We start from the raw sequence: 15703 nt of genomic DNA, 5'->3' as shown, positions 1-15703 counted from the left end.
AAACCCTATAAAACTAAACCAAAACCTTAACCATTAAAGAGCAAATTATTATCCAAAGAGGGAAAAATCCTAAAATGTCCACATGTTATTGAGGAAAAAAATTGACAAACTCCCAGGTGTTTAGCTATGCAGTTTCTGTTGAGACCTCAAATCCCCACATCGTGACTGCACATCGGTTTCAGGGTCTCAATTATACTGCTTTTGGCTCGTCTCTATTACAGGAACACGTAATGTTTGTGTAAACAAGCACCTTTTAAACAATATAAAAACTTATTGTAACAAAGGAAACAAAATAAAATGTGCACTGACTGGAGGCTTAGCAGGGCTAACACAAAACATAAAGGCATCAGTCTCAAAAATGATTTTTGTTTATACTGGAGGCTTAGCAGGGCTAACACAAAACATAAAGGCATCAGTCTCAAAAATGATTTTGTTTAGTTCTTATGCCTGGCCTGAAATGTTTCTACAGACAATTCTGCACATTTCGGTATATTGCGCCTTCTATACGGAAATTTCGTAATACTGAGCAGACATGTATCAATGTTAGCAGTGCAACTTGCTCTCGTAAGAAGCAACAATTTGAATAAACATTAACTTCTACTTAACCTCATAATAGGGCATTCATTGCTTGCCATGCTAACTACGCTCTTATTCCAGAGCCATGCGATAGTCAGATTCGTCTACACTCCTGAACACCTCTTCCCCAACTCAATGGCAGCAAACACTGTGTGAGTATTGTTCAAAGGGACATACCTGTGTGTCCCTGCAGCTTCTGTATGACTTCCTTGGTCTGTAGGTTCCAAATATACACAGTTGTCCTCTGATCCTGACACGATCCACTGCACACACAATGTAGCAAATTATTCGCAAACACGTTATTTAGTCAATATCAGAATGAGTACTCTGCATAACTTGATGGGCATTAGGCCCAGCTACATGGCCTCCAGAGCCCCAAATGCCTTAAAATTGAGACTTCCTGCTATGCTATGAAACACACAGCACAAGTGTCTTCATACAGTAAAGGCTGCCTTGAACGAAACTTTGTACACTACAACAAGAATGTTTTTTCATAGTATCCCTTGGGAGAATCCCATGCACAAAATATTACGTTCCAGTTTTAGGCAGGTATGGCACAAATGATGCACAAAAATAAGCTTTGGCGCCGACACAAGAAAAATGTGCCACCATTACTACTGGCTGGAAATGACGAAGGACTAAGAATTGAGGTCAGGAGAATCTGCTCTCAGTATAGCCCATGCAAAGCAGTGGAAGCTGTGGCCTGTACGGCATTTTGCTCTGCATAGTGTTGCATAAGAAGCAAGTCATTTGACAACAGCATTGCACTCATGCACGCTAGGATGCAACACATGAGAAAAAGTGCCAAAAGCATGCTTCCTTTGCTAGAGCAGACCAAACAGCCCCTAGCACCACAGCAGTGGAGATCCATGCCATTGCACTGGAGAGTGCTCCTGGCCTGGCAGACATTAATTACAGCACACATGAGCTTCTTGCACTGTGAAGGAAGGCAGAGGAGGAATATTTCATTATAAAGATAAAAACCTTCCCTGAAGGGCTCCTCAGTCCAAGAGCCCTCTGGCCTTCCCCTCCAGCCTAGCTCAGTCAATCAGGAAGGCAGCTGCATTACACCTTAAGTGAAAACAGCTCCCATGCCCTTGCCTCATAATTTTTCTTTGCTGCATGGAAAGGCTGAGCGGGCATGTATGTATATAAATTTTCACGACTCTTGGAGAAGCTGATGATTTTGGACTGTAAACTTAATCCTCAACTCATTCTTGATCTATGAACACAGCCCAGTCAGTGCTCAGTATAGCAGTGCCCTTCAGCCTCTTTGTTTTTGGTCACTCCTGTTTTGTACCTTTGGGTTTTTTCTTTAATTTCATCTCCACAAGTTTCTCTCCCCAATTGCCAAGTATAGCCCACCAAGCCTTGTTAGCTTGGGCCAACTTGCTGAAATCTTTGTATTTTATTTTGCTGAATAAAGGCACTATTATTATTATCAGTAAAAAAGTCTGTGTTTATTCCCTATATTTTTTAAGTGAACTTCCCAGTAATTTAGAACACCAAATGGCTTCCTTTGTAGCTTAGCACACTATACAGCCATCAGTTAACAAGGAAGATGATAGAGGCAAACGAAACCCAGACACAGTGACGATTGCATCAGTAGCCCTTCCACTAGTCACCAACATAAAAAAAAATCAGTTAACTGCAGTGAAGCAGTAGCCTGAAGTGCAGTGCAGTGAAGCTTCACCCACATTCAGGACCGTCACGTGGAATTGTTCTGTGACAAAAAAGTAGTCCGTAGGTAGAACTTTGTAGTGCAAAAGCACTACTTCACGAGGTATAAGCGGCTCACCGAGTTTGTGGGAACCGCAGTGACCATAAAAGGTGACCTTGGCAAAATCTAGCATAGCAACAGCCCATGCACAAATCCAACAAATATTTCCCCAACTTGAGTTTTGAACCCACGGCGGCGCAAACAGATCAGCTTTGCTGGCCCCTGCACAAGGGCACTATGCTAGCACCGCAGCCAATCACACCTCATGTTAAACTACAACACACACTCGCGCTTTGCATTGTGCATCGTCGTCTTCACCAACCACCCTCTGCGGCAAGAACAGATTAGATATCAGCTTAACCTCGATCAGAGCTAAACCAGAGTCTATCGTCACCAGACGTACCGACAACCCAGCAAAGCAAAACCATGAGCCAACCTGCCCAAACATATGCTTTTGCATGTCTACTCAGTTTAGCTGCATTAAAACTCTACATTTTTTTCTTAACAAAACAAGAAACTAATTACAAGACGAAATTATAAGCTCAAGAATTTGGCGCCTCTGACTTATTCGATGGTGTCAAACATAAAAATGCTAATTTCGTTTACAGTTGTGCTTTGTCAGAGGAGTAATAACGGACACCGCGGACCATGGCCCATTGTTACCAACTGATGTTTTTTTTAAGTTGCATCCTACTATAGAGCTGCCGACCAATGACAGAATGATACGCTGTCTCGGCCTAACATAAAAGATTCAAGGATTTGAATGTATGAAGCTTGTGGTAAAGCATGCCAAGTCTTTTTGCGCTAGCATTTAAAACGGTGACAAATGCCAATTAAAGCCGCAATGATTTTTAGGCTTCTCCTCACAGCATCAGGGAAGCGTGGAGAAGTTCAGTGATGACATCACTGTTGCCGAGATTTCAGATTTTTGCTACCTTCGTCTGCATCCTGCTCTGCTCCGTCCAATGTCACCAAACGACCCGCCGCGGGCTTTTTGCCTTCAGTGGTATTGTTTTTTTTCCTTTGAGCAAATGTTTCTGCTTTGGAAATATACTGCTGCCGTAGATGACGTCATCATGGGGGCCCTCTGCCTGGCGCTGTGCGCTGTACAGAAGCCTGAACACTACTGCAGCTTTATTCAGCTATTACATACCCATTTCAAACGCTAGTACCAAAAGATCTAGAAGGCCTTACCTGCAAGTTTCACACATTCGATGCATTTAAGCTCGTTGAATTCTAGAAACTCTTTAGCTGCCCTTTAACATGTTCACTGTGTCATGGGTCACTGGTAGGTCACATTGCGTATGCAAGCTGTGCGGTCATGGATACTGGTCGCACGATGAAGCCATGGGGGAGCTCAGCAAGTTTTAAACAGCAAACAAAAAGCAAATACAAGATGGCTATTGCCATCTGTTGGTAGCTTAAAGCAGCTGGTCTTGCCAGTGAGTCGCTCGTGGGTCACGTATACCGAAGAAAATACAGGGGTGGCCGACCAGTGAGCCACGATCCACAGGGATTAGGGCTCCAAACATTGCTGCTGCAGTGACCGTGTTATGGAGCACATTGGCATAAACAATTCCTTGTTAGTACTGTGCCTCTGTCCTTTCTCCAAACTCGTCTCCACCCGCTCGTCACTCCAACTAGCTCAAAGAAGCATTTTGGCAGTGGTAGGCCACTCTTTCCCTCCCCTGTGTAGCACACTTGGATCACAGCAATTCTCGTGGGTCAGACGGCAACACTGCAAAGTTTAGTGTTATGACATAATTATTACAATGCAACAGGAACAACAACTATGCAATAAAACTCGACAAAACACACATGACCCAACACCAGTTCTACCCAGCCATTAGGATAAGCGGAGTAGTGGCTAGTACAGAGAGGAAGCAATCAACAGGTCTGTGCACAGAGCCTCTGAGACAGGCTAAGAAACACCAGAAAAATCAAAATGGATTCAGCGATGGTTGTTCTAACTGTGTTTCATCACATTCAATCCACTTGGTGGTACTGAATGCCTGCCTTCCATCTCGACATTTGTTGTCACTTATGCCAAGTGCTTATTTTGCTTCCCTCGGTGGCATGTAATGCCATGTTACCAGCTTTTTCAACATGTTGCAGCAAGACAGCAATGCTGACAATAACATGAGAAGCTTTCACCTTGCCACCAGTCACAGAGAAGTTTGCAAAGATGCAGTACTTTTCATTCTTGTGGCCCGTGTAAGTCTTCAGACACTGCACAGGCAAAAGAGAGAGGTGCGCAGTAGTGAGGCACGGCAAAGCTGCTGCAGTGCAATGTGCCACCCTTCTGTCCCCGGGGAAGAATGGGGCATGTTCCACAGCCTGACACCCTTTGTTCCTTCAGACCGCAAAGGACAGCACAGACATGTTCCATTCGCCCAATTAACTGAACTTCCCTTCTCCCCCTTATCTCCCACCACACATGTAGGGCCGCCAAATAGGGTTTCCCTAGTTGATCTCTCTTGCTTTTGTTTTTTCCCTCTCTCTTATTAGTCAGCACACTCAGATATTCCCCTCCATTGTGCCCACAAACTTAGGGTACATTTATGACCAGCCTGGCATTCAGTGTCAAGAGCAAGCAAAACTTGCCCCTGCCAAAATACTGCAGTGCTAACACTTGACACAGTCCACAGCCAGTGCAACCGCAGTGATGCACTAGATGTTTACAGATAAGGGGCTAAGCACAAATTCTTTGCACTCCCATTGGCTCACAGCGAGCAACCATTTTTTCTGCCAGCACAAATTGGTGCCGCACTGATCGCACTTTCTGCCCCATTTTTTGCCAGAATCATAGCTGCGGCAGCAGATTTTGCTCACTCTTGAAACCAAATGCCCAAACTGAATAGCTATTAGACTGGCATGTGCCCATTGCTGTTGGTTGCAGTTGCCATCAGTCCCCATTCAACCAGTGCCCAGGAGACAGCAGCACTATAATCTAGTCAGACCTGAAGAATTGTCAGTGTTAATCCAAATGCATTTCTCAAGACTGGGTGTTCTCATGAATGCACACAAAAAAAAATTTCCACCCATAGGCCCAACAGTTCTGAGTTTTCTCCATGCTCTCTGTCACGGGTCTCTTTGCCTTCAGAAACATGCAACAATGCCTTATGACACAAGTTTAGTTCAATACATGCAAGACAGAATGCCTATCTAATCAAAATTACAAATAATCTCATGGTAAAACACAAAAATATGAGAGATATTTGGCCGCTGAGAGCGGAAAGTCAATTTAGACAAAGCAACCAACTTGAAAGGCTGCTCAGAGTGCTCCTATTCCTGTATGATTCTTGAAAGGGTTACATTTACTAAAATTGTAACACGCACTCGTATTTCATGATTCAAAAAAAATGCGATGCCTCTGATGGTAATCCACACAAGATTTTTCATGCTTCAATACAGAAATGCATCTTCTCATTTGGAACATCCAACCTTTATTGCAACTGCTTTGATGTCTTGACAAAGTAAATGTCACCGCCGCCTTGCTCGCATTTCCTCACCCGGCCAGAAAAACTGTCGTCCCTACTTGTTGCTCTCAATAGCCCAAATCATTTTCATGCTCGGTGCCGTCCATGGCATTTGATATTCCGCACCTCTTGAAGGCGCTGTTGAATACGGCAGAAGGCCCACAAATGTCCCGCAGTGAGGCAGCATGTTTCATCCTGTCACTTGCCGTTTCTCGAAACCATCCTTTTTCGGCCATTGAAACCCTTCCAAGTCGACTTGCTGGCAGCAATCCTGTCTCTTTGCTTCCGCCAATCACGCACATAAGTTTCAGGAGCCCCAAACACGCATGATGTGGTCGTAATGAACTCTGCGCACCTTTGCAACCGATGCTTCTATGGTGGCTCAAGTTCAGGTAGGCGCTTTGCAAAGAGTACACTTCAAATGCTCGAAAAGGCCTATTGGCATCCACAACTACGGTGGCAATATGGCGATATCGATGCACATGAAATACCAAGCTGCCATTTTGCGGTGCCGACAACAACAGGGTGTTGAAGACATGGTTTCATTTTCCCACTCAATTCTAATGCGCATGTCATTTTTAGAATATTTTTCCCCCAAAAAAATGGTGTGCACTATAACTGAGTAAATACAGTACCATGAGGAAGAACAGTGAGTACTCTCCAACTCCCAATAGTGCTTAGGCTGCAGTAGTGATGTATTTTTTAAAAACTCCGTAAAAGAAAAATGTGCATTACAGTAAGCAGGGTCTGATGAGAATAAAATATCCACAAACATTTCAAACTTTTCAGAAAAGAGATGCAGTTTCAGGAAAAGAATTCTGTTCCAAGTAAGACCCCTTGCTGTTTTAATAAGCACTGAACTTGCTACATACCAGAGATGTTACCAGAAAATACCGCTATGATGATACAGGGGGAAAAGAGAAAATTCCTAGCAGCAACTTACTTTCCCTTGCTGCAGTCCCACAGCTTCAATGTGCTGAAATCAACAGAGGATAAAAAAGTCACACATCTGGACTGGACACACAGCCATGGCAATGTATACCAAACCTCATGATAAGGCTGTCACATGCAGCCAGTGGTCGGTCACTCAACATGCGCTCAATCTTAGACACCTTTTCGACCTGTGGCCGAAAGGGGGCACTTTTTTATTTCAATATATCAGTTTTTCATTGAACAAGCAGCAAGAAGAGCCAAAATCACAAAGACACCCTAAGGTGACAGGAAAAAAAAAGGTGCAAGAGCAAACGCTTTGCACCAATACAAATCTTTGACGCGTTGGCAATATACACACTGCCCGCCTGCTAATTCATTCAAACACACTTCTTCAAAACAGTCACCAAATAACAATGCACTCATGTAAGGTGGCTGTTCCACAAATGTCACAAGCGCAGCACCCTTGCAGAACAGAGATTTAGAAAGACGGCTAATGCAGGTAAACCACAGGCTCTATTAGTAAACATGCACTGAGAGTTGTTAGGCACCGAATTTACTCAAGTAATGACCCACTCACACAATAAACCCATCTCCCACTTTTGCAAATCAGAATTTACAGTACCTTTTATTTTTAAACCTAGTGTAAAAAATACAAACCTGACCTTCAGGACTGGTGTTCAGCATATTCGCTTTATCTCAGCACAATTGGCCACCGTTGTCGACTATCACTAAATCATAAGATCGCGCCATGATGCAAATACCTTTTGAAGCGAACGATGCTAAACATTGGTGTGATGAACACGGGTGACATGGGGACACAACTTGTCGTCCCCATGCTTTTGTTATGACAGATGGATGGACAGACGGTTGGATGGACGTATGCGAAATTTTGACTCTAACAAAAAAATCTGTCGAAACGTTTTTTTCCCAGCTGAACCCTCTCCCCAAATCGACGCCAACTTTTCTGAAAAAAAAAAAACAAATGGGTTCATTACACGAGCAAATATGGTACCTTTCCCATTTCCTGTTGTGCGACACCATCTCACCCCTATCACTGCAGAGCACATGTACAGGGCCACGCAGTGCTGCCACCTGAGCTAACAGGGGTTGCTTATTTACAAGATGGAGCTGGAAACCAAATGTCTGCTGCAATCACAAATTCTACCCACTTCCTTTCAAAATGCACCAGTTTATTATGCCACTCTCACTTCATGTGGTTTCTAGGAGTGATAAATTTGCAGCCAAATTATTGGGAAGGCTTCGTGGGGCTGAGCGGCACCTCAAGCTGCATTTAGTGGATTTTTTCCTTTGGCCCTCTCCATGTCAGCATAGGCACAGAGATGAGCACCACACAAAATGTGCACGTGCAAGAGCTACGTGCAGGGAACCATTTGGCCAAAACAACCACACAAGCTCCACTGCTGGCATGTTTTTCCAAAAGATGATATCTCCTTAAGTTATACACGGGCTATGAAAGGGCTGTAGATTTAATTTCAACTATCTGGGGCTCCACAACATATCACACAGAATACTGAAATCTTTGCATTTAGTCTCCATCAGAAATGTGGTTGCCATGACCAGGACCTGGTCCCGTGTCCTTGGGCTTTTCCGGAAGAGAACCTGCAATGACTCAGATGGCACAGCTTACACAGGCAAGTGCCCTTCAGGTCCTTTCATTCCTTGCAACTAATGATACCAACTGGAGAAGAAAAGTCTCCTGCCATCATCATCATCAGACTGACTGCGACCACTGCAGGACAAAAGGCCTCTCCTGTGTCTCTTCAATTAACCCTGTCGTTTTCCAGCTGCGGCCACCTAATCCCTGCAAACTTCTTAATCTCATCTGCCCACCTATCTTTCTGCTGGCCCCTGCTACGCTTGCTTTCTCTTGGCATCCAGTCTGTTACCCTTAACTGCTATTGGCTATCTTTGCCTTCATATTACATGCTCTGCCTATCTCCTTTCTTCCTCCCGATTTCGAATACGATTCCATCAACCCACGTTTGTTCCTTAACCCATTCTTCCCTCTTCCTGTCCGTTAACGTTACAACTGTAATTTTCCTTTCCATAGCTCGCTGCGTTGTCTTCAATTTAAGTTGAAACTTTTCATTAGCCTCCACCTTTCTGACCCATAGGTATCTATACTTTTCTTTTGAAGGATACTGGTAAATTGCCATTCATGATCTGAGCGAACCTGCCATATGCGCACCTATAGACAGTTTTCTCAACTCATAAAATGTGTGCTCCCTCAAAGGACAATAATAGTACAAATGGGATTAACAGTATTTACAATGACAAGGCAGCTCGTGAACAGACAGATCTGAAGATAGGCCTCAGAGAAGGCTTTTGATCAAGTAATTTCCAGCACAGACTCATACAGCACAGCTCATACCTAAAGCTAGTTTCAAGCATTGTAATAAATTTTTTATATTAAAGATCTTTTGGGAGAACTGAAAAAAGGGGGAAGGAGCTACAAGCCATTGATTTTTCCTCCAAGCACCTAGTTGAAGCTTCAAGAATTTAGCAGTTCGCGTAAAAACCGGAATATAGTTCGAACTTTTTTTCAAAAAACCATAGTAAAAAGTCGTCCCCCGTCTTATATACCGGTCATTGATGGAAAAACTACGGAAGTCTTGCAACAATGGCCGGCTGAACTCAACAGCTTCCCTCCATCGCCATCAGCAGCAGTGCCGCCATTTTGCATTTCCGTAATTGCAAATCTATTTTGGTTAGAGGCTGCCTTTTCACATTTTGTTTCAAAATGAGCGGAAGCTGTCGGCAATTCCCTGTCGCTTTCAAGGAAAATGCCACTAAGTATGCGGAACCTCACAGCAAGCTGGCGGCACAGCGCGAATTTGGAGTATTCGAAAAGAGAATTCAGTACAAGTGGAGGCAGAAGCTGCGTATTACAACTTGCAGCAACCAGCAGAAAGCATCATTTCGTGGGCGGACTACAGCGTATCCAGAATTGGAAGGAAAGGTTGCACTGCCTGCAAAATCGCTGCCAGTGACTGCCGATTGCATCCGTGTGAAAGCGGTAGAGATGCGGACCGCAGCGTATCCAGAATTGGAAGGAAAGGTCACGCTGCATGCAAGATCGCTGGCTGTGACTGCCTAATGCATCCGTGTGAAAGCGGAAGAGATCATGCGTGCCTCTAGACTCACGAGGGCGCAATTCAAGGGCTCGCCATCCTGGATACGGCAATTCATGAAGAGGAAGGGCTTTGCTCTACGGTGCCGCACTTCTGTGTGCCAGAAACAAACACGCGAGTTGATGCGCGCATGATACTGTTAAAAAATTGGCCGGGTGTACATACAAGCAGCATTGAAATGAAAATAAATACTGTCACCATTGTGCAACCTGTTGAGTCACATTTGTTTCAAAGTAAGGGTGTCTTTCGGTACTGTTTCCACTGAAAAAGTTTTTTTCATTTTTTAGAAGTGGTTAGTTGAGGGGCGACCTATATTCTGGTCCGACCTATAGTCCGGTTTTTACGGTAATTCCCTGGATCCTGGGGTCATCGTACAGAGGCCAACCCAATGACATAACCAGAGACATCTAAAAAACACTTGCTGGATGACCTTCCATGTATGCTCTCTACACCTGATGGCTGAAAACGAGTCACATTTCATGGCATCTAGCAAGCTACTCTTTTCAAGTTCGCTGACTTTTCTACGCTTTCCCTATTTCAGTCAATATTCCCTGACCATCGAAGGGGTGTGGCAAAAAGAATTGGTCAATGATAAAGCAGCATGCATGATCCATTCCCAAAACTGCTTACTGAAACTGAAAAAGCTGCAATGAAAATATATTTGCTCTTCGTGTTCCAGACAGCTGACTTCTTCCGGAAGGATGTCCAGCTCCAAGCTATGACTTGTGAAGTGTTTGTTGCTTCTTCTCCTCCAGCTCTAACTCTTTCACTACCACGTCATAGGGCATCGGTCATATATGAACGACATTTTGAACCTGCTGCCAAAAATTTAAGTTGGCGTTCCTGGATAAGCTGCACCATCTAGTTTGCTTCTATTACAACATCCCTTTGCTTTAAGTTTTGTTTTTTTGTTTTCTAACACAAGGTGACGTGAAAAATGAAACTTTGACCAGATGCAGTCCACTGGTTCGCGATCATGGTGTTTGTTAGACCGCATGTTCCTTGAAGTCTAAAGGCTACACTGTGCACTTCTGTCGGTTCTGCAGTTTTATTTAGAGCAGCGGTGGCAAGTTACCAACCCAAAAAAACTACCACCCCCCCTCCAAAAAAAATAGAGGAAAGGAGGAACTGCAAGCTTTGCTATAATAAACAACAGAACTCATCACCATCATCATCATCAATATCGTCAGCCTAACTGCACCCACTGCAGGGCAAAGGACTCTCCCATGTCTCTCCAATTAACCCTGTCCTTTGCCTGCTGCGGCCACCATATCCCCACAAGCTTCTTAATCTCATCCTCCCATCTAACTTTCTGCCGCCCCCTGCTACACTTGCCTTCTCTTGGAATCCACTCCGTTACCTTTAAGGACCAGCAGTTATCTTGCCTTCACATTACATGCCCTTCCCAAGCCCATTTCTTCCTCTCTATTTCGACTAGGATGCCATTAACCCGTGTTTGTTCCCTATACCCGCTGCCGGTCTCTTATCGTTACACGTATCATTTTTTCTTTCCATGGCTCGCTGCGTTGTCCTGAACTTAAGCTGAGCATTTTCCATTAGCCTCCATGTTTCTGCCCCGTAGGTGAGTACCGGCAAGATACAAGTGTTGTATACTTTTCTTTTGAGGGATATTGGTAACCTGCTATTCATTATCTGAGAGAACCTGCCATATGCGCTCCATCCAATTCTTATTTTTCTAGTTATTTCCCTCTCATGATCCAGACCAACAGACACTACCTGCCCTAAGTAGACATATTCCCTTACCACCTCTGTCACCTCGCTGCCAACTGTGAACTGCTGTTCCTCTGCTAGACTGTTGAACATTATTTTGGTTTTCTGCATGTTAATTTTTAGAACCACCATTCTGCTCTGCCAGTCTAACTCATTGATCATGATTTGCAGTTAATCTCGTGAGTGACTGAGCAAGGCAATGTCATCAGCGAATCGCAGATTACAGCTTATAATGAACATGAGCATCATGCGGCGTCCGTTCGTTACATTCCGAAGTTCGTAGTAAGCGGACCACAAAGCTTTAAAGACAGTTGCTTGTCAAAACACAAAATTTTTTCTTTGCAAAAAAGTACGTGATGGACGTCTGCTTTTGCAGTGCAGATCCGATGAGGGAGGTTTCCTGTCTATTTAAAGAAGAAGCATGCACTTTGCCGAGAGCCTTGGCATAGATGAGTTGTCTGAGGCTCTCTATGTAGCCCATTGCTAAAGGTGCGCTTATGGGTGCTGGCTCCGAAGTTTCGTCCTCATCCGATTCCTCCCCGTCACTCTCGTCCCGCACTTAGGAAACGATGCCCTCGTCCGTGCACGGTTCCGCGGCGTCGGCGTCGTCATCGACCAAAATAAAATCATTCCAGCCAATGTCATGACCCCCCATGTCGGAGTCGACGATGCGCTGCCACAAATCGCCACCGGGCTGGTCATATTCCGAAGCATCAGGCTCGGCAGCCGACGAAGCCGGCTCTGCGGAAGCAGTTCCGCACGCAAGTGGCCGTCACTTCCGCCCTGGCCGCTATCATCCTCTCTACCGCTGAATACAGTGGAAATGGGCATGGTGTTCCCGTCCACCATCCCGAATTACAACCAGGGCCCGAGATTTGAACGAAGCGAACGAAACGTCTGCACCACAACAAGAGTGACAAAAGCGCGATGAGGTAGGTAAACGTGCAATGCACACAGGCGGCAATCAAGCCAATCAAGCTAAAGATACAGACACACAGCGCCAGCGGAGAGACCAATGAGGGGCGTCCGTGAGCATCAGTGCAGCCACCTCTTGGCTCCCACAAGAGGCCTGCTTCACGGAGCGTGGCCTCCGCGATCGGCACAGGCGGCGCAGTTGATCACGGAGGCCGCGCACGGATTTGCAAGAGAGTGAGGAGAGGGGAGCAGAGTTGAGAGGAGTGGGAGGGCAGTGTTGAAAGGCAGGTCGGCTGGGAAAGGGTAGCTCGCTTGAGAACGGCACGAAACGGGGCGGGCAGTTTGCCTGCGATTAGGCTTGGGGAAACATAACGCGCGCCGGGCGCAGCGCACAAAGGGGGACGGAGGCAGGTTATCTCACAGCGCGGTGCCGGATTTACACCGTCCGTTCCTGTAACCGATCAGCAGGGCTTAATAATGTTTGTCATACAATGTGATTTTGTACCATTGAAACAATGTACATTTTGACGGTCGTGCAGGTCTCATTCGTTATAAGCGAAAGTTTGTCTTAAGTGGGGCCGTTATATGTGGGCTCGACATTTAGGTATTATCCATTAACTCTTATCTCCAACTGTTCCCAATTCAGGCCTCGAAATACTTCCTCTAAACAGGCAGTGAATAGCATTGGCGAGATCGTGTCTCCTTGCCTGACGCCCTTCCTTATTGGAATTTTATTGCTGACTTTATGGAGGACTATGGTGGCTGTGCAGTTGCTATATATATCTGCCAGTATTTTCAAATAAGGTTCTACACTCTGATTCCGCAATGCCTGTATGAGTGCTGAGGTTTCCACTGAGTCAAATGCTTTCTTGTAATCAATGAAGGCTATATATAGGGGTTCGTTATATTCTGCGCATTTCTCTATCACCTCATTGAGAGTGTGAACATGGTCTATTGTGGAATATCCTTCACGAATGCCTGCCTGATCATTTGGTTGATTGAAGTGTAACGTTGCCCCAACTATATTATCGATTCCCTTACTAAATACACCTCGTAGGCAATGGACAGTAAGCTGATCGGCCTGTAATTTTTTAAGTCCCTGGCATCTCCTTTATTATGAATTAAGATAATGTTACCATTCTTCTAAGCTTCTGGTATGGCTGAGGTCATGAGGCACTGCGTACACAGGGTGGCATTTTTCCTTTGCAATCTCCCCTCCATCCTTCAACAGATCTGCTCTTACCTGATCCTCACCAGTTTCTTACCCCCTTTTCATTGTTTCTAAGGCTTTCTTTACTTCCTCTTTCATTACTGGTGGGATGACCCATTGCTGCGTGCTACTGCCTCTCATTAACATTCTGATTACATTGGCTACTGTGCAGATTTGTGTAGAAGTCTTCGGCTACTTTAGCTATCTTATCAATATTGCTAATGACATTGCCCTCTTTGTCTCTTAGCACATACATCTGGTTCTTATCCATGCCTAGTTTCCTCTTCACCGCTTTTAGGCTACCTCTGTTCTTTAGAGCATGTAAATGCAATCTGTAGCACATCCCATATCTGCCTCCACTTGTCCTCACGCGACTGCTTTCTCTAGTGGCAGAGCAGTCATATCCCCTCACTTGAAAGGCCACAGAAATTGCAATGTATTTTGTGGACAGCTGAAAATCACAAGAATGGTTGCTAAGAACATGTGCAGCGTTGTGCATATTTTAATTTTTTTTAATCGACTTCTGGCTCAGTGCAGCGATGTATTTTTGATTTGCTTGTATTCTATTTTTGTGTTACCAGCATACTTATCCAACAATTTTCTTTTAAAGTCTCGCACACACAGCTCCAGCATTTTTTTTTTCATATGGAAGTATAACTAATAAGGTACAGTTGGATCTTTTACAATACAGTGTATTTAGCACTTCTTGAGGAAAATTTTTACTTTAAAACACTCAAAATCAGCCATATTTTCACAGCAGTGAAAGAGTTAATATTGGGGCTACCCTCTTCCTTTTTTTTAAGCATTTCCACAAAGTATGTCAAAATATAAAATTGTTCATTATGAAGCAGATAAGAGCAATAGAATTCAGCTGCAAATTGAACCCAACTGTGCAGCAGACAACTTCATATTCAACAACTCCTGGGAAATTATGCAAATGACATAATCCAGGAAACGCATTTGCAGAAAATGTAGCTATAAAGGGAGCAGACACTGCACACACTGTGCACAAATACAGCAATATCTCCTTGATAGTTTTTAAAAAGTTGTGGAAAAATGTATTATCCGTGAAAACGCATGATCCAAACACCTAATTTGAAAAATGTAACTGTCGAATGAGGTATAAAGACATTTATTGACAATTTCACTTCATAAAAACATCAATTGGCATTTCTTGGCACAAGATCTGAACAGATCCTTTTCTAGTGTTCGCAGAATTCAGTCCGTGTTTGCGATGTCTTAAGTGCGGAAGGAACTTTGGAATGCATCTGGTCCATTGACGGCAATGACGAAAGTAACAAAAATCTCTTCCTCGTCATTTTTGGTTGCTTCACCCCTTTACAACAAAGTACTGCAGAAAAGCCATCGTGGCAGCTGACTGTCGCAGCGTTTGTTCCCCAGGCTCGGCCCAATAGTATGTAAGCGCATCCCTGTAGTTCATATAGACGCTTTGCCCCTTGCCCTTATGTACAGCAAAGAAACCTCAGCATTTCCTCTTCATGACACGTCCCCAAAAAAACTGCTCTCACGAATGCTAGAGAGCCATTTTTTTTTGTTCATTGCTGCTAAAGGTGATGGTGCTTCGCCTCCTAGCACATAAGCACCGCAGAGAAGTCACCACAACGGGTGATTGCCACTGCATTTTAGCTCTTCATATGTCACGGGTCCTCCCGTTCGGCCCATTCGTATGTTCGCACACGTGCAATTGGTCAATAAACATATCACACGATCATAATTTACCAAATTTTAAACATAGTAGCCGGGAAATCGGGTTATCTGGAAACGTATAAACAAGGAGATATAGTGTATCTCTGGGACATTTTTAATGACTGTGCTTTTGAGCGTATGAACTGAGAAATGATATGAATCGCTAACATATAAACAAGGTTTTACTGTATTTAACTCCCCCTCCTTATCATTTATCATATCCTAACACCTATCAGGCATCACATTTTGAAGGAGGGGAAATCATGTAGAATGGGTACAA

The 15703-nt window shown here is 44.3% G+C and overlaps 1 protein-coding gene across 3 annotated transcripts in view; it reads right to left on the bottom strand.

Moving 5' to 3' along the window:
- Positions 1-476: 476 nt before the first annotated feature.
- LOC144116104 (uncharacterized) overlaps positions 477-15703 on the bottom strand; it is a 37537-nt gene continuing 22310 nt past the window's right edge. Inside the window, exons 4-6 of one of the 3 annotated variants that reach the window (XM_077650784.1) lie at positions 6719-6751; positions 4466-4525; positions 477-839 (exon numbers count right to left, since the gene is read on the bottom strand). In XM_077650784.1, the coding sequence (XP_077506910.1) occupies positions 4519-4525; positions 6719-6751 (40 nt within the window). In that variant the 3' untranslated portion in view covers positions 477-839; positions 4466-4518. Of the gene's footprint in view, positions 840-4450; positions 4526-6718; positions 6752-15703 lie in introns of all 3 variants that reach the window. The other 2 variants (XM_077650783.1, XM_077650782.1) reach the window with 2 other exon arrangements.

The sequence above is a fragment of the Amblyomma americanum genome, chromosome 1 (assembly GCF_052857255.1).
Source record: "Amblyomma americanum isolate KBUSLIRL-KWMA chromosome 1, ASM5285725v1, whole genome shotgun sequence".
Taxonomy (NCBI): Eukaryota; Metazoa; Arthropoda; class Arachnida; order Ixodida; family Ixodidae; genus Amblyomma; species Amblyomma americanum.
Note: the sequence above shows the minus strand (reverse complement) of the source record. Positions and strands in the feature narration are given on the sequence as shown.